This window comes from Electrona antarctica (assembly GCF_951216825.1).
Source record: "Electrona antarctica genome assembly, chromosome: 18".
Taxonomy (NCBI): Eukaryota; Metazoa; Chordata; class Actinopteri; order Myctophiformes; family Myctophidae; genus Electrona; species Electrona antarctica.
This window is the reverse complement of record NC_136799.1, coordinates 34,133,400-34,154,543: the sequence shown is the minus strand read 5'-3', so window position 1 is coordinate 34,154,543 and position 21,144 is coordinate 34,133,400. Positions and strand designations below refer to the sequence as shown.

General features: G+C 41.2%; 3 protein-coding genes across 5 annotated transcripts; 1 reads left to right on the top strand and 2 right to left on the bottom strand.

Moving 5' to 3' along the window:
- Positions 1-146: 146 nt before the first annotated feature.
- On the bottom strand, positions 147-9,628 carry aldh6a1 (aldehyde dehydrogenase 6 family, member A1). The gene is made up of 12 exons (XM_079527975.1): positions 9,411-9,628; positions 8,791-8,832; positions 8,526-8,600; positions 6,065-6,226; positions 4,855-4,933; positions 4,168-4,470; positions 3,828-3,949; positions 3,261-3,450; positions 2,598-2,779; positions 1,950-2,129; positions 931-1,029; positions 147-542 (listed from the first exon to the last, which is right to left on the bottom strand). Exons 1-12 carry the CDS (start codon positions 9,447-9,449, stop codon positions 438-440), a joined length of 1,578 nt encoding a protein of 525 aa, XP_079384101.1. The 5' UTR covers positions 9,450-9,628; the 3' UTR covers positions 147-437.
- A 188-nt stretch (positions 9,629-9,816) lies between these two features.
- On the top strand, positions 9,817-13,437 carry gstz1 (glutathione S-transferase zeta 1). 3 transcript variants are annotated; one of them, XM_079528560.1, is made up of 9 exons: positions 9,817-10,287; positions 10,628-10,679; positions 10,796-10,863; positions 11,067-11,147; positions 11,304-11,429; positions 12,064-12,139; positions 12,240-12,292; positions 12,707-12,756; positions 12,882-13,437. In XM_079528560.1, the coding sequence occupies exons 1-9, from the start codon at positions 10,261-10,263 to the stop codon at positions 13,000-13,002; spliced, it is 654 nt and encodes a 217-aa protein (XP_079384686.1). In that variant the 5' UTR covers positions 9,817-10,260; the 3' UTR covers positions 13,003-13,437. The 3 variants fall into 3 exon arrangements, with proteins under 3 accessions (XP_079384686.1, XP_079384688.1, XP_079384687.1); XM_079528562.1 differs by lacking the exon at positions 9,817-10,287 and adding an exon at positions 10,307-10,536 and having other exon boundaries at positions 10,627-10,679; XM_079528561.1 differs by lacking the exon at positions 9,817-10,287 and adding an exon at positions 10,307-10,543.
- A 1,815-nt stretch (positions 13,438-15,252) lies between these two features.
- On the bottom strand, positions 15,253-20,913 carry LOC306941649 (uncharacterized protein). The gene is made up of 12 exons (XM_079527230.1): positions 20,756-20,913; positions 20,509-20,667; positions 19,928-20,030; positions 19,080-19,196; positions 18,586-18,702; positions 18,133-18,484; positions 17,690-17,877; positions 17,276-17,475; positions 17,098-17,189; positions 16,955-17,009; positions 16,126-16,223; positions 15,253-15,574 (listed from the first exon to the last, which is right to left on the bottom strand). The coding sequence occupies exons 1-12, from the start codon at positions 20,815-20,817 to the stop codon at positions 15,336-15,338; spliced, it is 1,782 nt and encodes a 593-aa protein (XP_079383356.1). The 5' UTR covers positions 20,818-20,913; the 3' UTR covers positions 15,253-15,335.
- Between the last annotated feature and the right edge of the window lie 231 nt (positions 20,914-21,144).

Here is a 21,144-nt window from a genome sequence, read left to right as displayed (position 1 = left end):
GCAGGTTGGTGCCTTGCATGGTTTCCTCCGCCATCTGTGTATGAATGTCTGTGTGTGAAGAGTGAATGTATAATGCATAATACTATAGTAAGTACATGGAGTTTCAATACTGGTATTGTGTTGGAAGGACAGCAAACACATTTTTTCTTAGCTTTGTTATTGTATTGCATTGTTTACATTATACAGGTTGTATGCATCGTCAAGATCTTGACACATTCTGTACACATCATTAGTAGAAAATCTGCATAGGAGAGAAATTACATTTATCCATCTACAGCTTTATAATGGTTGACTTTCAATGTACCATTAAAAAGTGTCAAGACAATCTCTAAACATTAAGGCTTGTCTCATTGAGAGGAGGGTTCACAACGTCTAGAGCTAGAGGGACTGCACAGTAGTTAAAAAAAACAATTCTATTCACAACACACAGTTAGGGCTTAGCGTCCCATGGTGGGCATGGTAACGGCAGGAGCTTTCGACGTGGCATCTTCAGCTTTCCATTGTGACGTAACAGTTTTTATCTGTGTGTAAAACTGGATGCCCTGCAGAGCAAAAAAGCATTTACATCAACACTTACTGTACATTTATCAATCACTTAGAATAAGTACAACTTTTACAACTTTTTTCCAACTAAATTTCCATGTCTTATATATCAGACGGAGCAAGGATCAATACATGGTGAAAGTCTGTCAATGCTCTCTGTATGGCTGGAGCAACAAATCGAAACTACTGCAGATTGCGAGGCCATAAAATACTACTTGTAGAATAAGGTAGCAAATTGCCATGTTCAGAACAGGACCAAATATAAATGACCAAAATGTTTTAACACAACACTGTACTTAATTAGCTATATAGACTATGTTCACACATTTTACAGTCTAGTAAACTTTGAATTCCAAGGCACTTGGAATTTGTTCATTTGTTACTTACTGCTTTTCCATAGAAGTTGGTGTCACCTCTGAAGGACCCTCTGGATCCAGTAAAGGAGAACATGGGCAGTGGAACAGGGATGGGAACGTTCACTCCAACCTGCAAAATGCAACCAGTCATCATCTGCATGAGTGCAAGCTTTACACAATAGCGGCCTGGATCTAAGGGTTCGGATGAGTATGTAAATATGATACCTGACAGACCCTATACTTATCTTTAAAACTAACCTAGAAACTGATGTGTTCTCAACTTCTCGTTTTGACAGTGTTGTGTGCATTTGCTCATGAAAGGGAGAGGAATAACTAAACAATAACAAAACATGTTTCTTTTGAAGGCAGTGGAAATAAGCATGCGCTGGTTTACAATGTTTGAAACTGCGGGTGTAATTCTGGACACACTGGAGTCAGACCTTTTGGCCAAGGTATATTGGAGGGAGGGGGGAAAAAATAAAAGGAGATGTTTGCTGCATGGAGGTTTGGAAAGGAGTCCAGCACATGGCCTGCAGCATTCCCCGACATGTGAACAGCAAACACAGGGCCATAACTGGGCCCCGCAAGCAAACAAACAGGCTGGTCATACAATATTTATGCTTAAACGTTTAACAGGTTCCAAGGAATCCCATTTCAGTTTAATTTAAGACTCCCCCCCCCCCCCCCCCCCTCTAATTCTACCAGGAAAAATCTTGTCCCCTGTGAGATCCCCCTGTTTTTATTGAACAGATGCATATTTACACAGAGGCTATTTGTAGACCCCATGGGATGGAAAGGGGGCACCAAAGTGTATATTTTAACTCAGGCGCAAACAAGGCTATACTCGCCATGGAAAATAATTGTTCCTGTGTGTGTGTGTGTGTGTGTGTGTGTGTGTGTGTGTGTGTGTGTGTGTGTGTGTGTGTGTACACATTTTCAAACAGAAGTGTGACTCCTTGTTTAAAATGCTGTATAGACATTGACAGCAAGCTGTGAATGTAACCATTCTCCTAAAACAAGAAAACACATTGGGAGATTCTAGTCACTCACCTGGCCGACGTCCACCTCATGAGTGTATTTGCGTGCGGTGGCACCATTTGTGGTGAAGATAGCTGTTCCGTTGCCATAGGGGTTGTTGTTGACCATAGTAATGGCATCATCCAAGGTGTCTGCCTCTAGGACGACCAACACTGGCCCAAAGATCTCCTCAGTGTAGCACTTCATCTGGGTCTGGGGGGGGGGGGGAAGAACGGGGAGACACCTGTGGTCAGACCTCATGACGTGATTCACCATTTGGGCATTTACTAAAAACAGGGAGACACCTGTAGTCGGACCTCATGACGTGATTCACCATTTGGGCATTTACTATTTAATGTCATTGGGGTATATAGTAAATACATGGTGTGTGTTATTAAAAATCACACCCGTGTGAACTGAGTGGTGTAAGGTCTTGTATAGCCTGTCTGACGTAATGAAATCATGTCTGACGTAATGAAATCACACCCGGATGAACAGGGTGAACATAGCAACCATGCTCATTTTTTCTGCACTAACAAAGCCAGTTAATGAAATCACACCCGGGTGAACAGGGTGAACATAGCAACCATGCTCATTTTTTCTGCACAACAAAGCCAGTTGTAGGAGTGGTTTACACCACTCAAAAAAATGTAATCAACATAAAGACATTAATACACCTACTGTGACATTGGCGATGATGGTGGGTCCAACAAAGTTGCCGTTCTCGTAACCCTTGACGTGTACATTCCTACCGTCAAGGAGTAACGCCGCTCCCTCGTCCACGCCACTCTGGATCAGGCTGTTGACTCTTTCTTTAGCCTGGGGAGAGATCAGAGGCCCCACATCTGCGCCAGGCTGGTCCCCTGACAGGGTCCCCGAAAACAACCGGTTAGAGGTTTACATTATGCATGTACAGTACGCACACTACAAATACTCTTCCAGCCACAAACACACAAAAGCCAGGGCCAGGGGCCAAGACATGAAGACACTCCCTACAAAATGGCTGTTTAGAGGTTTCCTGTGCAGTCGCACAAATTGCAGATCGCTGCAAACATGGGGGGGATTATTCATTCTTTTCTTCCACATCAACTTGCTTTCTCAAAAGATTTGATGCTCCGAGTCACTATTTAGCTCAGGGCTGCGGATTTGGCCACAAATTTGCAGCATGACTGACTGAACAAGCTCTCAGTCCCAGCTGACTCCAATGCAAAGTTATAGTAGGGCGCAAGGCGAGAGGTGTGGTTAGGGCGGCGTGGGTGGCCCTAAGAGGGCCAAACCGAAGGCCCCCGGGGATGAATGGGGGCCTGGGAGAGAGGGAGAGGGCGGGGCGAGAGGGTGGGGTACCTGCATTCACGCACAGAGCCTTGGCACGGTCCACCAGCTCCGGAAGCCAGCTGCGTGCCTCGCCCACCAAGATGGCTGTAGAAAGGGCCATACAGCGTTGCCCTGCCGCCCCGAATGCGGCGCCTACAAGCTGATTAAGGGTATTCTCCTTGTTGGCATCAGGCATCACTACACCATGGTTCTTGGCTCCCTACAGCACATGACAAGCAGTTAGACTTAAATTATTACACAATGGAATGTGAATATATGTGGCATTTATTATGTTACATTATTATGTTATTATGAATATATTATGGCATAAACGATAATGCATAGGAACAGGATAGGTTTACAGATTAGATATTATGGGACTGCCTCCCCATAATTCAGCAGTGTTGCCCAATTCTAATCTCTGTTCTGCATCTCATTTTATGTACAGTAAATTGGAGCAAAAACTAAATCAGCAATAATTAGTGGGTCAATGCTGCCCCCTTCTGGTCAGTTTTGAAAACAGTAATAGTCTGAAATGCAAATCTTATAGTAGGCTACATAACATTTAGTATTCTGACCTGGGTTTTCCATACTCACCATATTAGACTGTACCCTCTTTCCATTTTTGGATCCCCTCTCATAGATATACTCTCCAGCTTGGTTAGAGCCTACAAAGCTGATTGCTTTGATGGCTGGATGATCACAAATTAAATTTACAGCTGTGAGAGAAAGGGAGATACACAATATCTATTAGCATCACTACTTATCTTACTTATAATATTAATTTCATCATCTGTTCCAATTTGTGATATTACAGCTTAAGGGTAATTCATACTTTGCTACACGACCCTTTCACTCAACAGAAATACATCATTTTTGTTGAAGGGTTGCTGAAAGTGTTGTGCACCATACGAAGAATAGACCATTCAATCCATACCATCATGCTGGCCATGGATGATGTTAAGTGTTCCATCTGGCGCACCGGCATCCTGAAGCATCTTGGCCAACAGCATGGCACAGGTGGGCACGCGTTCCGATGGCTTTAGGAGATAAGTATTACCACACACCAAGCCCATGGGGAACATCCAGAGCGGGATCATGGCGGGAAAGTTGAAGGGGGCGATGCCGGCGACCACCCCGAGGGGCAGGCGGAATGTGTAGGTGTCCATGTCTTTGGTGATGGATGGTAAGGTCTCTCCAAGCATCAGAGAGGTAATGCTGCAGGTGTGCTCCACCACCTCTGGAGGAAATAACCATACAACCATACAGTCCATAAAACTAAACAAACACAAATGCGTATCTAGACAACCGAAAGGCAAAACACAGGACAAGGTCTTCATTCAACGTATTGAAAGAGCACCTAAATCAAGCTAAAATAAGATTGTGGATGTATTTTAATAATTCCACATAGTCTCAGTCTCTGGGAGTTGGAAACAAGCAGGTAAACTCATTCAAAGTGCTGGAATAAACTCACTGGATTGCAGCGTTTTTAGAGCATTGATTAACTGTTCACATTACCGCAGAGCACGTTTACAGTAAGCACAAGTGTATGAAGTGCATGTATAGAAAGGTAGGGGTCTGTGTGTGTGTGTGTGACGCGTAGTGTAGTAAGTAAGAAACTTACGCAATCCCCTGAACACATCCCCCTCTGCATCTGCAAGGGTCTTGCCCTGTTCTACAGTGATTGACATGGCGAGTTCTTTCTGCACACACACGGAAACATCAATGTAAAATGTAAACAACGGTATATGCAGTAACACTCCAGTGTCAGGTTATCAATATGATCAGCAAGGTAAAGATAGCTGAACTTGAAAGAAGTATTACATACACTAGACTACACCAGTAATTCTCAAACGTTGTAATTTCAAAGTATTCAATCAATCAACAAATGGCTACAATTCATTTTATACAATTATTATTATTTTTTTATGTCTGAGACAATCTATACTGTAAAATCCTCAGTGTTAATTTAACTCAAGAGTGTAGTGTATAAATGGAACCAAATGGCACACGTATGGGACGGGTCCATAAGTCCATTTGGTTCCATTTGTACATTAGTCCAGCAGCCAACAGGGGGAAATTTGGTATATAGTTTTTTTTATTGGTCTAAAGTATTGTCTATATACATACATTCATGAATCCACTTGCTGACCGACTGTCAGCATAACCATTGAGCTTTTTTTTTCTTCATAGGGGGATATATGTGACCATACCATTAGCATCCTATATAAAGGCAAGATTTTCAATTATGCTTTATGTAGCATGTGACATGTCAAACTAGGGGGTTATCATGATTCTGAATCCATTCCAAGCATTAGTTTTGCACAAAAAAAAACACACCCGTGTGAAGTGAGTTGTGCAACTCCTGTGTGGGGGTCCCCAGGGGGTCCCCGGAAGTTCCAGACCCACAGGAACGCGGCTAGGGTGCCACCCCGGTTCCGGCGAGCCACCCCACGTCCGAAACGGTCGGGAAATTACAGCGTTACCATGTGGGGTCCCCAGGGGGTCCCTCTATTGTACAGTCACCGTACTGTAACACCCCAAATCATTATCATGAATGTATGTATATAGACAATATTTTAGGCCAACAAAAAAAACTATATAGCAAATGTCCCATTCCACACCCCGGCTGCCGGACTACATGCTCTGAGTTACAGACCCGAAATGATTCACCAGCTGGGGGTCGCTGGACCGCTCCTTGAGATCCAGTGTATAGTACACAATTGAAAAAAGGTACCTAGGGGATATGATATGCATCCCTGAAACAAGGTCTTAACTCAACTCTCTGAGGTTTAACACTACACTATGAGCTGTTGAACATTTCACTGACTTACAATGTTGTCCTTGATAATCTGCTGATAGCGCAGAAAGATCTGCTGCCGAGCCAAGATGGAGGTCTCAGACCAGGACTTATAGGCCCTGGAGCAAGAGTCCACAGCCGCCAACATCTCCTCCTGGGTAGCCTTGGGTACGCGGGATATTACCTCATTGGTGGCCTGCATCCAAGACGATAAAATAGAATGGCTTAATCAGCTTAATGGGATATTATGAAAAACATCAAAAACCATGTTAACAGGCTGAAGATATCAAGAATAACTAGAAAAAGTGCCCTTCTGGGCACAGGTCTCCACCAGGAGGATAGGACTGTGTGAGATGTTTGGCAAAATGTTTAGGAGTAATATAAACATGTTTTTTTGTTTGTTAGTTTTTTGCAACAATTTTCTTCATTTTGTTGAGGAAATGCAGAGCCAGATCACTCATAGCATGAGGATAGAATTCTGGATGAGCAGGACATGTGCAGCATTTTGTTTTGGGCCACTCCTGAAAACTTTGGAAGGCAATGTTAGCCAATCAGTGTAGAATCTGAGAAATCCAACAGACTCGTCTTGATCACATGACTACAGAGATCATGTGTACCGATTTGCATGACATTTGGATGAAATCTGTGCAACAATAGCAATATGTTTTGCAGAAATCGGCCTCATGGTGGCGCTATAACCGGTAGATGTGGAGGGATGCAGGGACAATGTTTTTCCATGGCCTCTAGGGAGTGCGCATACATAAGTTGTATACAGATCGATGCAGTTATAGCTAAAAACAGGAATTGGCCTGTTACAGCGCCACCGTGAGGCTGATTTGGGGGAAAAATGAGTGGCATGTCGTCCTCGGCCTAGTGTAAATGTGCGTGTATAATTTCATGGAAATTGCACACTGTGTTTGTGATTTATGGCATTTTGTTCGAAACGGACCAATCATGTGAGCTTTGGAAGCCAATCTTAGCCAATCAGGATGGAAGATGGGAAATGGTGCAGATCCGTGTTGATCACATGACTATGGGGATAGTGTATACCGAATTGTGTGATGTATGGATAAAATGTGTACGAGTAATCTACAGAAATGTGTTTTGCCTAAATCGGCCTCATGGTGGCGCTATAACAGGCCGTTGAGGAATATTTGGGGCAGAGGTTCGTCGTTGGCATCCAGGGAGTGTGTGTGCAAAGTTTGGCATGGATCGGACGGATCCGAAGGAAGGAAGGAAGGAAGGAAGGAAGGAAGGAAGGAAGGACGCACGGACGGTGTGCAAAACATACTCTCTCCCCATGCCTTCGGCCTGGTGGAGACAATAATATTAGAGAACACTGATAGTGTTGAGTGAATTTTTTTTCGATGAACTGGAGATCATAGGGTGAATGAACTATAGAAGGGGGTGGAGCACTCTGATAATTTACAGACATTAATGTGCTAAGAAAATCTCCAACTGATGTTTCGACACATACGGGCCTGTTAAGCAGTTGTAAATGGTTAACTCCTCAGGATGCTCATCTGAGATACCAGCACTCGGTTAGGGGGTCACAACGTTTAGTAAACTACTGTACATGGCAAAAGTTAAGTCCTAGTCAGGACTGGTCAGTGGTCACTGTATGCGACGTGTGTCTTTTCACCAAAATGTACTGACCAAGAGGCTGCCTATGAAGGACATTTTATCCTGACACTGCGTAGACCTATACAGAAAGAGTTGAATGACTTAAAGGACCTATAACATAAAATTCAACTTTTTCAAATTCTTTTGTGTTTTTGGGGCTCCCATATGTGTTTTCTATCCCCACAAATAACCAATTTTGAACAATCAGGCTTTCATATCATATAGGTGCTTTAATGGAAATTGCTCTCAGGAACAGCTCAACTGATTTTGGTCTCATCGTGATGTCATCAATGTCACCCTACTTTGTATAATAACTCCTCTTCTTTAGTCTTCAGTTCCAAATTTGCATTTCCACTTTGTTTACAATGTCCACCATTGTTGATTTTCCAAGCTGGCATGGAATGGAAACAAGCCTGGTTGTATCTAGCATCAGTATTATAATGACTCAAATATTAAATAATCTGCATATCAGCACCCCCACCACCTCAGGACATTGTGGTACTGCAGCTAAAACTGCTTTCAAAGTCCAGAAAGAAATGACAAGGACTGGTTATATCATAGTGGTGATTGAGGCTCAAACCATTAGAAATAACTTTGAGGGACATAGACAATATGATATTAAATATTAAAAGCAGTTTTAAAATGCATGTTATTTGCGCTTTAATAATTAAGCTTTAGTAGAAAAAACTGTTTGCATCAGAAAGTGCATACAAGGCATGCAAAAAAGAAGGAACTCAGTAGAGTTAGGTGATTATATAGTCATTTCAATACCTGCCCATTGTGAAACATTTCACCCATATCCAGGAAACCCTACTCAACCCTACAGGACATACTGTAGGTCAGTGCTGTTAGTGTGCTGTTATGTTACTTACAGGATTGTGAATATCGAGCCACTCTGAAGTCTTGGATTCAACAAACTTGCCATCTATGAACAGCTTAGTGGTGGGCTGGAAGGAGAGATGATACATTATGTCTGCATCTTTTCACCACATAATTATGTGAATTATAATAATCAGTTGCAGATAAGTTATAACTTATAACTTATCTATATGCAACTGATTATTATAATTCAGGTTCATTGTGTCATGTAACAACAGATGGATGAGAGTGATAGTAATAATATTTTCATCCACTCACCACAGATGAAGAGTAACACATGCGGCCCACTTGAAGTGGGACCTGTACAAAAGACAGAGCAGGTGCTTAGTGCAGGTTGTGTTGCTAAACAGTGCAATACAGACGATCAGAATTGTATAGCTTATGGTAATGCAAAACAAAGATTAATGCAAAAGAGACCATTGTCCAGTTTCAACCAGCTTTGGCCTGATTAATGTGCAACTATGAAGCAGTCATGACTGCATGTGTGGGGGTCAAAGTCAAACCATGCATAATGAACATGGACTCTGGAGCTGAGGTTCTGCTCATAGATATATGGTTCTGCTAACAGGTGGACTGATAAATACCCCCAAAAGTGATATGCTTGTCTGGTGGCAAATGCACTTCTTTCACAGTGTTAAATAAATAATCATAGAGTTCCTCTTCCATAGACAGATGAAGCTTCAAGCAATGTGAAATAATTCTCACTCAGTAAACTGAAACAAATCAACTCCATGAAACAAGTAGTTTACAATTACATCAGAACAATCTGGCACTCCATCCTGCAACCACATGACATCCATCAATTTGTAAACATTGACGTCAAAAGCACTTGCAGCTGAGGCAAATAGTTTGTTTTAGTTGTTATATATTTGTCTCACCTTTTTCTTCAACAGTGACCTCATTGCAGTCGATGCCATTGTGAAAATCGTGTGAATTGAATTACTATGAATTATTATTGTACAAAAAATTGACCCCTGACGCCCAGGTAGGAGGACAGTGAAGTGGCAAGTTTGACAGGGGACTCACACACAATCCTTCACTACTTGGGTCCAAAACCTAAAAAATTAACCATCTTGTCTTGGGTTCACTCAAATGGGCGGGCACGGAGGAAAAGCATGACCTGCTATTGGCTCTTATAAAGTACGCCTATGAGCTGAGCCATTTTATTGGCTCAGCCTGCGTTGACGCGGTCCAATCTCTGCCCACGATTTAACATAATGCCTGCCTTAGTCCGGAACAACACAACCATTTATACATATTTTTTTATCGGTGTTGATTATGTGTTGAACATTCATTACTTGGTCAAAAATAAATTGTGTAACATTTTGTCACCGATGATAGTTAGGGAGATCTAAAAGTGGGAAAGCTACAGTGTTGCTATTGTGCAGTTTAAGGTCTGTTCTTGACACAGAGAAACGTCAGTGTATTAAACTCAGGCTACAGTATATGAGAAAACGCATAGTCAAGTCCCCGTGCCGAAAATAGCAAATCTTCAAGTTCACAACGATTTGCTTCAGCGAACTGTTGTGGGCTTGTGGATCGGCGATTCTCGCGCACGACGTCGACACCGCGACACCACTGGAAGAAATAAACCACGCGTTACCGTTACTGATCGGCGACTTTCATACTGCCTGTTTAGGCTGTTTCAAGTTGACTTTCAACTATTTTTTTTGGATACCCCGACCAACATCATACATCACAAGGGAACGTGGTCTGCAGTCAACTACAATGCATGTGTCTTTTGCATGCCTTAAGGTGACTGCTCAGTCAGTGACAGTGTGCTGTATTTTTATGAACGCCTTGCTGGCTGCTAATGTGAAACATATGAACCCCAGACATTGCTTAGTCATTGACCAAATAACTATAGGGAGGAGGGATTTTAGAGGAACACGCTATTGGTCGCCAGATAGATGATGCTTTTATTCTCCAGCTCTCCAGCAAAAAGAGTATAATAGTTGCAGTTGATTCACAGAAAGTTGTGTGTCAGAAAACTATGGCGACCAACAATAAGGTGAACGTCTGGATAACTTTGATTTAACCATTTGTTTTTCAAAATGTGCTATCTTCTTTGTTTTAACATTTGCTTTGTGTTTAGCCTGTACTTCATGGATACTTCAGGAGCTCCTGTTCTTGGAGGGTTAGAATAGGTAAGTACAGTAATATGTTCCCCCCCCCCTTATTATTAATTTAAGCTATATAGCCTGAGCCTCTATACTCACCTTTTACTTACACACAAAACCATATTTAATGTCATGTGTGCCAGCTTTTGCTCTCAAAGGTATCGATTATGACCATGTTCCAGTCAATCTAATCAAAGATGGAGGTCAGCAGGTACAGTTGATGAGATTTACTAATCTGACACACACACACACACACCCACACACACGCACACACACACACACACACACACACACACGTTTATAACTGCTATTCTTCATCTAGTGTCACACCACATAAATAGGTAACAATATTTGCATAAACATCACAAGTATAATAACTGTGGTAGTAATATTCATGTTCTCTGTCTACTCAAGCTTACGGATCAGTATAAGGCATTAAACCCGATGCAACAAGTGCCTGCTGTGCAAATAGATGGCATCACCCTGTCTCAGTCTGTGAGTCTTCAAAATGCTTTTAACAATAAAAGCACAACAAAATGCCTTAGTAGTGTTCATTTAATTACGAAAAAAGGGTAAATTTCTATAATCCGAAGGCGTTAATTAAAACTCAGTATTTGTCTGTGTGATTCAACATTTTCTCTGCTCTCCCAGCTGGCTGTGATCCAGTACATCGAGGAGACCAGACCAGGACCCAGGCTTCTGCCCGCAGACCCCAAGAAACGTGCACAGGTCCGAATGATCTGTGACATCATTGCCTCTGGAATACAGCCTCTGCAGGTGAGTGCACTGTGAGTGCACGGTGACACTGTGGTAAAATGGATTCCCAATCAAACCAAAAACTGCCTCCATATTAATGCTCTTCACCAGACTGATGAGCATTAAATGTACATCACTGGTGGATGTGCCAATGAATTGCTCTTAACCACTTAAACCCTAGTGTAACTATTCTGGGGGGAACATTCGATCTACGTGATCGTAACGCACCGCGGTATGAGCTTGGAGTTGGGCTACTTTCGGCAATGAGATTTGTTGTAGCGGGAGAAAAGTGTGTTAATTCATTAATTCATTCATTATACCGTATGTACTGTATTTGTTAAGTCTTGGTGGGATCAATGACATCAATGACTTTTCTCAGGACACATTTAAAGTTATGTTGTCATGACAACACATGACATGGGGCAGTTTATCACAAACAAATTATGTAATTAAAAATGAAAGTTTTGTTAGATGGAGATCTAACATTAAGCAATGCCAAGTATAAGTGTATGTACTGTAGAAGGATTCATAATAGGATCAGACACACATGAACTCCTTATAGAGAAATTACAAAAATATTAGAAATAGCTGACGGATGGCGTTGTTTTCTTTTTGACTTGCAGAGTTCATTGTCTGCTTCCTGATTGTGTTTCAGAATCTGTATGTTATCCAGAAGATAGGAGCAGAGAAGATGCAGTGGGCACAGCATTTCATAGAGCGTGGTTTTCAAGGTGGGTAGAGAACTGCCTTTATAACATTACTTTAAAAATCACTTTAGACAGTCTGCTCATGAGGCGTTTATTACTTGGCTAACCTGGTGTACATTCTCAGCTTTAGAGCCCATTCTGAAAGAGACAGCTGGGACATACTGTGTAGGAGATGAGGTGAGGGGATGATATCAGAATTACAATCATACATACTTCACATATCGTTGCTGTCGGGTGGAAACCTTGTATGTCCAAAACTTTACATTACTTTTCCAGAAAAAAACAAAAACAAAAAAACAAAAAAAACAATGGATCAAATTAGTTAATACTTTTCATTGGTAATACATATGTAACCCAGGTTTTGCAACAAGTGTATGCTATATATGTATATACATATTTTTATATACATATTAAGACTTAAAGGAGCACTTCACCTATTTTCAACCGTATTGTAATTGGTCCTTACTAGAAAGAAAAAATAAAACTTGATAAGGAGATACAAGGTGTCTGCACAACATTGACAACATATAAATTAGTTTAATGTATGGCTGTAGTTTAATTTGGTCCATTAACAAAGTTCTTCCTTCTCAGATATCCATGGCTGACATCTGTCTAGTCCCACAAGTGTACAATGCTGAAAGGTAACCAGTTATTCAATGATAATATAAACATTGGTACATTTGTTTCTAATATTTATTTTTGCTTTTCCATGAATGTCACATCAAACAAAAATGTAACTTTTCCATGAATGTCACGTCTCCAACAGGTTCAAAGTGAATGTCGGGCAATTTCCAACAATCAAAAGGCTTAATGAGACGTTGGTGGAAGTTGAAGCTTTCAAAGTGAGCCATCCGTCTTGCCAACCAGACACACCTGCTGAGTGCTGATATGCGTACTTAAGATTGTGAGAAGTGTGTCATTAGTCTTGCATAGCCAGACGATCGGATATCTCTGCCTACCAATTATAGCCTGGATACATTGTAGATTCATTGTATGGGCTTGGATGGCCGGTGAAGGGAACTGGTGAATGGTTATTATGCTATGGCCACTGCCATCACCCGGATTAGGGTTCTGCGAATTGTTCTCCGAATTGTTACCACCCCTCTCTAGACCACAAAAAATTGTCACCCGATTTATCAGTATGCGGAGATCTCGATAGTCTGGTTATGTGTATTGCATACAATGTACATTGTAGAATAAAGTCCTTTGATAGTAATTCTGTTTCAGTGTCTACATGACAAAAATATGTATTTTATGTTGTATGTTACCCTGGTGGTCAGGTGTATGAAACAAAAAGGGTTCATTTAGTGAAAATGCAAAAAACAAAAAAATCAAGTAAATATCTCTGTCACGAAGGAAATGGGGAAATTGTTTTCACCTATTTGTATGTTCCACACTGATGTCATCAATGACCTTTGTCTTGGCCAAATAGGGCATAGCAGCGGTCATTTTATGGTTCCACAATTTTAAAGCCCATTCATTTTTCCCATAGAGATTAATTATTTTAAGCCTGGAACCAAGCCATGCATCCAGGCTCCTGGTGAATCATGAACATCACACATTTGATGTTTGTTGTTTTGCGGTTAAAAAAAAAAGGAAAATAAATCTGCATAATACCTGTGACTCAATTGTGTATGGTTGGGACACAGTGGAAATAATGTAGCCTTTGTGTATAAAAGTATATGAAAAAGTATATTTTCATATTTTATTTTAACCAGAGATTGTGAATGGTTTATGTGATGTTTTATACATAACTTTTTTCTACAACATGGCTTGGTGTGTGTGCGTGCGTGTGTGCATGCTATGGCCTCGTTCCCAGCCTTTTCTCTGCCTGAGACTGGTAGGGCTGTGTATTTCTCAAACTTTTACATTTGAAGTAGGGATGCACCGAAATGGAAATTCTTGTCCGATACCGATACAATGTTTAAAATAACAATTCAGCCGATACTGACACCGATATTCATTTAGTTTTTAAGGTTATTATTTTCCCCTTTTGTGCCAGGGAAAAAAATCAAACTGTTCAGAAATACAGCTTCGTAGGCTGCAAGTAACAGACCCCAACGTAGCCAGTGCAAAATTGATGCTTATCAAAAACAGATAAATATAGATTATACTACCATCGGTTAATGTCAGCTTTATTTGTCGATACCGATATTGACCGATAACGTCAAATATCGGCTGATACCGATGTGTGGACGATATCAGTGCATCCCTATTTTTTTTAAATATATTTTTGGGGCCTTTTCTGCCTTTGATAGACTGACAGGAAATTGGGAGAGAGATGGGGAGTTACATGCAGCAAAGGTCATCAGGAGCGGAATTGAACCCGCAACACGCTAAGCAGCCTACAGTAGGTGCCCGGACATTTACGCCAGCCTTCCGGGCTGGTGCATTCCTTATTTGAAGGTATGCAAGAAGAGTAGGCACCTCCATGTAAAATATACTTTTACCAAAATAAAATTAGAAAAATAGTCTTAAGTATACGTGATTTGACCATTTACAGACTTGTAAAAGTCAATCCTCAAGGAACCCAGAGAGGCCCTGAACCCCACTTTGAGAACCACTGTAGTGTATGCACTTCCCCTGGATGTCTTTTGACCAATCACGCTCTCTTCATGCAGGGAGAATGTAAAGCCTTAATGTAATTCTCTCTGCAAATTCCATTACTTCATAGTTAGCTTGACTGAACAAAATGCTCTTCCAATGCCACAATAAACTGCAGGCAGGCCTATGAGACAGAACCATTATCCAGCCAAACATGCACTTTCATAAGGCAAGTCACCTTATTGTGTCCATCCAAAAGACCAACTAGCCCACTTAATTGAAAGGGGTATTTCACTTAAACACATCTGGGTGCCAGTGCACCCCAGATATAGGCCCAGTCAGCATAATGTTAGAATCACTGAAAACACATCCCTGGTTCAGTGGGTCCCAATAGTCCTAATGCATGAAATTATCCCCTCATGCATAGACAATGTCAACCACCAGAAGCACAGGCAGGCTTTCAATTAGTCTTATAGCCCAATATAACAGTCTGGGTGCACACAAAAGCTGAGATGTTAAAATGAATGTGTGCTTTAGTTAAAAAAAAAAAAAAAATCCCTCTTGTTATCTATCCAATAATCCATCAATCCAGGTTAAAAGTACTGTAAATTTTATTTCTTACAAATAAATATCACATAAAAACAATGCAATAAAACACTAAAATACATATACATAATTATAGAGGAATCTCTACATGACACTTTAAGGCATCATTGTATAGTCCACAGCCATCTGATCCACCAAACACCAAGACCCTGCACTCGATGTCCACAAGCTTGTTCTTCCTCCACTTCTCATTTCGCCTCCGCTTCTCATCATCTGTAAGGATGGCTGTGCTCAGATGGATGAGACTGTGTCCAGCACGAGGTTTGGAGCTAAGAGGTGATGCGATTAATGAAGTCCACATGTTGGTGTCTGAGAAGGAAAATAAAGTGTTACAGTCTACTAAAATATATCAGCTATTGATACAAGAAACCCAGCGACTCAGAAAATGAATAGTGTTGTGATTATAAATTGTCAAGTATATTAAAACCATGGTGTTGTTATAAATTGTCAAGTATATTAAAACCATAATTAAAATCCTAACGGACCGAATCATTTAGTTAAGACATGCAGTATATTGTTGCTGTGTATATATATATATATATATATATATATATCGCATCTCCAATTAATATTTTTCTGTTTAATAAATGCCCCATTTATCATGACAATGTTGTGCAAATATAGCAAAAAGCCGATCTACAAGCTCACATCGCGAGAAAAGTCACGTTTTGGACATACAAGGTTTCTGCCCGACAACAATATGCTCAACACAAGGAGTAAGTGATGGACAGCTAAATCAGGAATATTATGTCAATGAGTAAGTAGACCGTAAAAATCAGGAATGTTAGACTCTGAAAGTTAACACTTTCAGTATACAGTATTCTGCCATCTGAGAGAAAGGGTTAAGCAACAATCCTCACCTATATTGAAGACATGAACATCCTGTAGAGTTCCAATAGAACTTGAGCCTCCACTGATCAGAATCCTGTTGTTTGACACTGGAAGTGCTGCATGGAAGCTGTCAAAATATATCACCTGGGTCAATAATATTCCAACACCTGGATCAATAATATTCCTCCAACACCAGTCTTAAAATTTATAGCAATCACCAAGACTGGGTCTAATAACAGCTTGGCTACTATGTGGATCTCAGATTAATGACATTATATTGACCTCTGCATATGGAGTCACTTGCCTCTTCATTGATTTAGAGTATATAAGTCAAATGTTTAAGTATAAAAATAAATAAACATAAAACCTGGGATTTACTTCATTGGCCTACTGGCAGCACTCAAGACATTTGGCATCTATCACATCTATCCTGTGATTTTCAACATTAATCCCACACAGCTCGCCCCCTAGTCTGCGAGCCACACCTAGGGGGCGTTTGTGGATGGTTCATCTCGACTTTATTGATTTATGATCCATTTGACGCTTGTATTGTCGTCTTGTTTGAGCTGAATTGTACAGCATTTTTAATCTGCTTTATATACAGTTTTGTATTTTCACTGCATGTAAAGCACTTTGAGACCTCAAAGTGCTATATAAATACAATGTACTTGCACCGTTAAAAAATAAAAAAAAATACAAATACCGGCACAATTATTTCCGAAACAAAGTGATTTTGTCACTGAACAGACATCTTGTGTGGTACGCTTGCGTGCCATGTAGTACAAGCAAGTCTGTCCTAGAAAGAAAATACAGATGGGCATTGCAATAGCATTTGTCAAGGTTGAATTACATACTCACCCCCGTGGCAGTGGTGGCATGTTCTCATATTTCACAGCAGTGTACTCCATAAAAGCTTTAATCAAAAAAAAAAAAAGAAAAGATAAAATTAGTGTGAAGATGAAGGATTGCTGTGAAAAACACGACATGCCTCTCTACCTTACCAAGGTCTAGAACGTGGAGATCATTGAGGTAGGTTGCAGTCTTCCGGCCACCAAAGACAAACAGCTTCTTCGAGAGGAGAGTCATCGAGTGCCTGCTCAATACATGATTATTTATCAAATAATCTTAAAAAAAAAAAAAAAAATGGCAACATCACCTCATGACATTGTGTCAACTTACCCAAGCCTAGACAGAGGTGGTTTCCCCTCTATGATGGGCTTGTACCAGAGTTTAAATTCTGGGTTAAAGATGTAAAGAGCATCACTGGGGATCAAGCCTGTTTTAGCACCACGTCTTGGCTGGACACCACCAAAGACATACAGTTCTTTGTTGTAGACGACTGCAGTGTGATGAGCCAAACAAGGAATGTTTCCAGCTGCCTAAGAGGGAATATGCACGTAAAAACTAGTGTCCCCATTTTGGGCATGTTACTATAGGCAAATATATTTTCCAAAACAGACCTACAAGCTCACAATGCAATATGTTGTGAGACCAAGTATAAATCAGGCTCAAGTGGTGAATAGAAACATTTGCTAGCTACTATTACTAAAGTACGTAAGTAACCGCAATGTTTATCTTTTGTGACAAACTCACAGCGACAAGCTCCCATTTCCAGCTCAGAGTATTTAGAATGTAGAGGTCACTGAATCTGTGTCCCTCCCCCAAGCCACCATACACATAGACCAAGTTGGATTCAGGGTCATAGGTTACAGAGTGGCCAGTGGCAGGAGGTGGTATAGGTCCAGAGGCAGAGGAATTCATGGGGACCCAGTGGTCATTATCTGAGGAAGATACAAAAGCCATGCATTAATTCACACCAAGCACTAACAAAATATCTAAATGTAGCCGTCTTACGATACACAGTATGATCTTTGGGGTGACCTTTTACTGAACACACACACACACTAGTTGTCTTTTACATGGTTGAAAAAGACTGTTGAATTATCTGCCATCTGTGTGTGTGCGCGCGAGCCAGTGGGAAAGAAATTTCCATCATGGAAAATGTATAGAATAAAAAAATACATTAATTAACCTACCTGTGTCAAGCTTCCACAGAGAATCCTTGCAGTGAGTTTGACTGGTCGCCGACGTCTCCCCTCCAATAACAACGGCTGTATGATGATCAGTCAAACACATGCCATGTCTCCAGCGTGCTGATGGACACACTGATAGACAGTCTGCGCCCACTAGGTTTTCCTTTAGAGAGCGGTTCTCACACTTTTTAATTTCCAGTTTGGAATCTCCTTCATGCTCCGGGTTCTCTCTGATTTTTCTTCTCGTTCCTCCAACAAAGATCTTAATTTTCTTGGGGCTTGGACCTTGTTCCGTGCCTTCAATTATTGAACTACACATGGTCTGGCCTCTCCTTGCAATTCCAGCAGTCGTATCCTTTAAATAGATGGATCATGGAAGGACAAAAACAAAGAATCAGTTATTCAGCCCACATGACTACAGTAATATTAAATGTTATTTACCAGAGTCTTCCTTACCCGTGGCCAAGTAAGACGCTGATCACTTGCCAAAGTGGAGTCATGGGTTGGAGTTGTTCTGTCAGCTTGAAACTCAGAATGGCAAACACTGTCTCCCAAATGCGAGGGGGGAGATTTCTGTCGGTAGCACGCACACACACAAAAATCCAAATGAACAAGACTCAGAGCGTCCTTGCAAAATAAGTCAATAAAGAAATATATACATGTTTGAGGGTGTAAGCATCATTACGGATCAGGCCACAGACAAACATTTGATACAATTTTACAGTAAAACCCTCAATGTTCATTTAAGTGAGTGTACAAATGGACTTGCGGGTCCATTTCACGCTCAGAGTTACAGACTTGGGTCCATTCGGTACCACCAATCAATCATTTAACTCACAAAACACCTCAATGGTGGATGCCACATTGAGAAACAGTGTTTTACATTAAGATGCAATTAAGTTCAAGATAAATATTAAAATTTGAATACAAAAAAAAAAAAGTCTGCTCACCAGAGTTGTGTCCAGTGTTTGGGAAAGTTCTACCAGTTGCTGCTCTGGGAATAGACGTGTCCTTGTACGTTTTTTGCCTTGTACCATTGGCGTACTGCTGATGAAGGCAGTTTTATCCTGTGGTTGGTGAGAATTCAGTGTAAGGAATGGAATCGTTATTGAATCACACATTGTGTCCAAGAGTACAGACAGGTGTTCCACTTTAATATCTTGAAAGTGGTTGCAGTAAAACACTTGTGAATTTTCAGAGAGAGTTTATTTTAATGATGCGGGGCGGCAGTGGCTCAGGGGTAGAGTTTAATGATGCGGGTGGCAGTGGCTCAGGGGTAGAGTTTAATGATGCGGGCGGCAGTGGCTCAGGGGTAGAGTTTAATGATGCGGGTGGCAGTGGCTCAGGGGTAGTCTCCGGAAGAACAGCCGGATGGGATCCGCAAGGTTCCTAGTTCGAACCCGGGCTCACCCCGAGTTACTGTCGAAGTGTCCTTGAGCAAGACACTGAACCCCTTCACCATTGGTGTATGAATGGGTGAGTGAAAGGGTGAATGTAATGCAATCTATGTAAAGTGCTTTGGTTAAAAGCGCTATATAAATGCACCATTTAATGATCATATTAATCGATTGAGTTACAGCTTGAATCAATGAAACTAAGAATATACTTTAAGTTAGTAAGAATATATATTAAAAACAATATACAAAAATGACATTACTTTTTTGCCCAGATACAATTTGTATCATCTAAAATGTTTTGCCAATTATTTGCCCCCCCCCCCCCCCAAACTACAAAATCCTCACAGCTTGGGAATCGCTGCTGTAGACTTCAATACAGGGGAAAGGAATATCCATGTTACCTCTCTGCAAACTTTAAGCTTGATCTTCCCATAAACTCCTCTGCTCGCTTCCTCCGCTGCCACAACTGCGGGGTCCCAATCACCACCCCAAGTGAGAGACCAGCTTTATTGGGAGTCAAACATGCCACTTTAATTCAAAGGAAACTGTACAGTGTACACTAAACAGTTAAATCTTGTGTTCCAAGATGGTCCATTTGGTTCAATATTGTACACCCTCAGGATTTTACAGTGGATGTGCTTCATTTGAAACAAATTTAAATGCAAACATGCCTACTGCAGTTCTCAAACTTTTCCCACCTCATATTTTGGGGACCCCCATACAAGATTTGTCTCGTTATGGTTTTCACATTACAATATCTTTTTTGAAAATAGCTGATCTACAAGCTCACAACAGCGTCACTGAGCTTGTAGAGCAGCCATGTTCTGTGTGCAACATCTGTGCTCACATAGGCCTATGCTATAGCCTAAAATTATTCATTGAATTTGATGCCATTAACCAACTCAGCTGGGGACCCTGTAATCCAGTCAAGGACCTCTGTGGGCCCCCAAACCCCACATTGAGAACCACTGGCCAACCTTGCCTGTTTTGCAGTGACAGTGTCCCAATATGTTGGGTCTTTCCACCAATCTGAACCTCCACAGATACGGAGGATATGGAGGCCCACTCTCCAAGACCAAATATAACCAAATGTTTGGGGAGAGGCAGTGGAAGGACGACTTGTAAACTCCTTTTGGAATTACTGCAGGGAGAGATATGAACAAACTTTTAATGAAAAGGTTTAACTACTACCTAACACCACCACATTTTGAAATGCTGTTGTTACTTACCCAACAAACTGGCGGGGAGCATTAGCGATGGACCAAAGAGCGAAGAAATTTAAAGGACTCATGACGACTTCCAAAGTGAAGTTACAGCTACGCAGTATGGACTGTGTGGTCTTATAGCTCAATGAATGTTATTTTCAACCTACCTCAAGTTACCCAGTGTTATTTGTAGGAGGGCCATAATTGCCTCACCTGCGCTAATCATTCTAAACAACCAATAGGATAGGTAGTTGAGCTACAACAATGGAAGTCCATTTATGTGGGCCTGAGGTGAACCTTAAAGCCCTAACCACACCAAAGGGTCAGCATGCACTTCCTTGGGTCCAAACGGTTGCAAGGAGTTAACGCTAAAACCATATTGACCCTTTGGTGTGGTTTTCGCCATTGAATTC

Coding starts and splice junctions, on each gene's coding strand:
- gstz1 (XM_079528560.1), top strand. CDS start 10,261: ATGCATGTGTCTTTTGCATGCCTTAAG. Junction 10,288..10,627: donor TGTCTTTTGCATGCCTTAAG/GTGACTGCTCAG, acceptor CTTTGTGTTTAG/CCTGTACTTCATGGATACTT. Junction 10,680..10,795: donor TTCTTGGAGGGTTAGAATAG/GTAAGTACAGTA, acceptor CATGTGTGCCAG/CTTTTGCTCTCAAAGGTATC.
- aldh6a1 (XM_079527975.1), bottom strand. CDS start 9,449: ATGGCATCGACTGCAATGAGGTCACTGTTGAAGAAAAAG. Junction 6,227..8,525: donor GGCTCGATATTCACAATCCT/GTAAGTAACATA, acceptor TCTTGGATGCAG/GCCACCAATGAGGTAATATC. Junction 1,030..1,949: donor ATGAGGTGGACGTCGGCCAG/GTGAGTGACTAG, acceptor TGCATTTTGCAG/GTTGGAGTGAACGTTCCCAT.
- LOC306941649 (XM_079527230.1), bottom strand. CDS start 20,817: ATGAGTCCTTTAAATTTCTTCGCTCTTTGGTCCATCGCTAATGCTCCC. Junction 17,878..18,132: donor TCTGTGGAAGCTTGACACAG/GTAGGTTAATTA, acceptor TATCTTCCTCAG/ATAATGACCACTGGGTCCCC. Junction 17,190..17,275: donor CCACCTCTGTCTAGGCTTGG/GTAAGTTGACAC, acceptor TGTATTGAGCAG/GCACTCGATGACTCTCCTCT.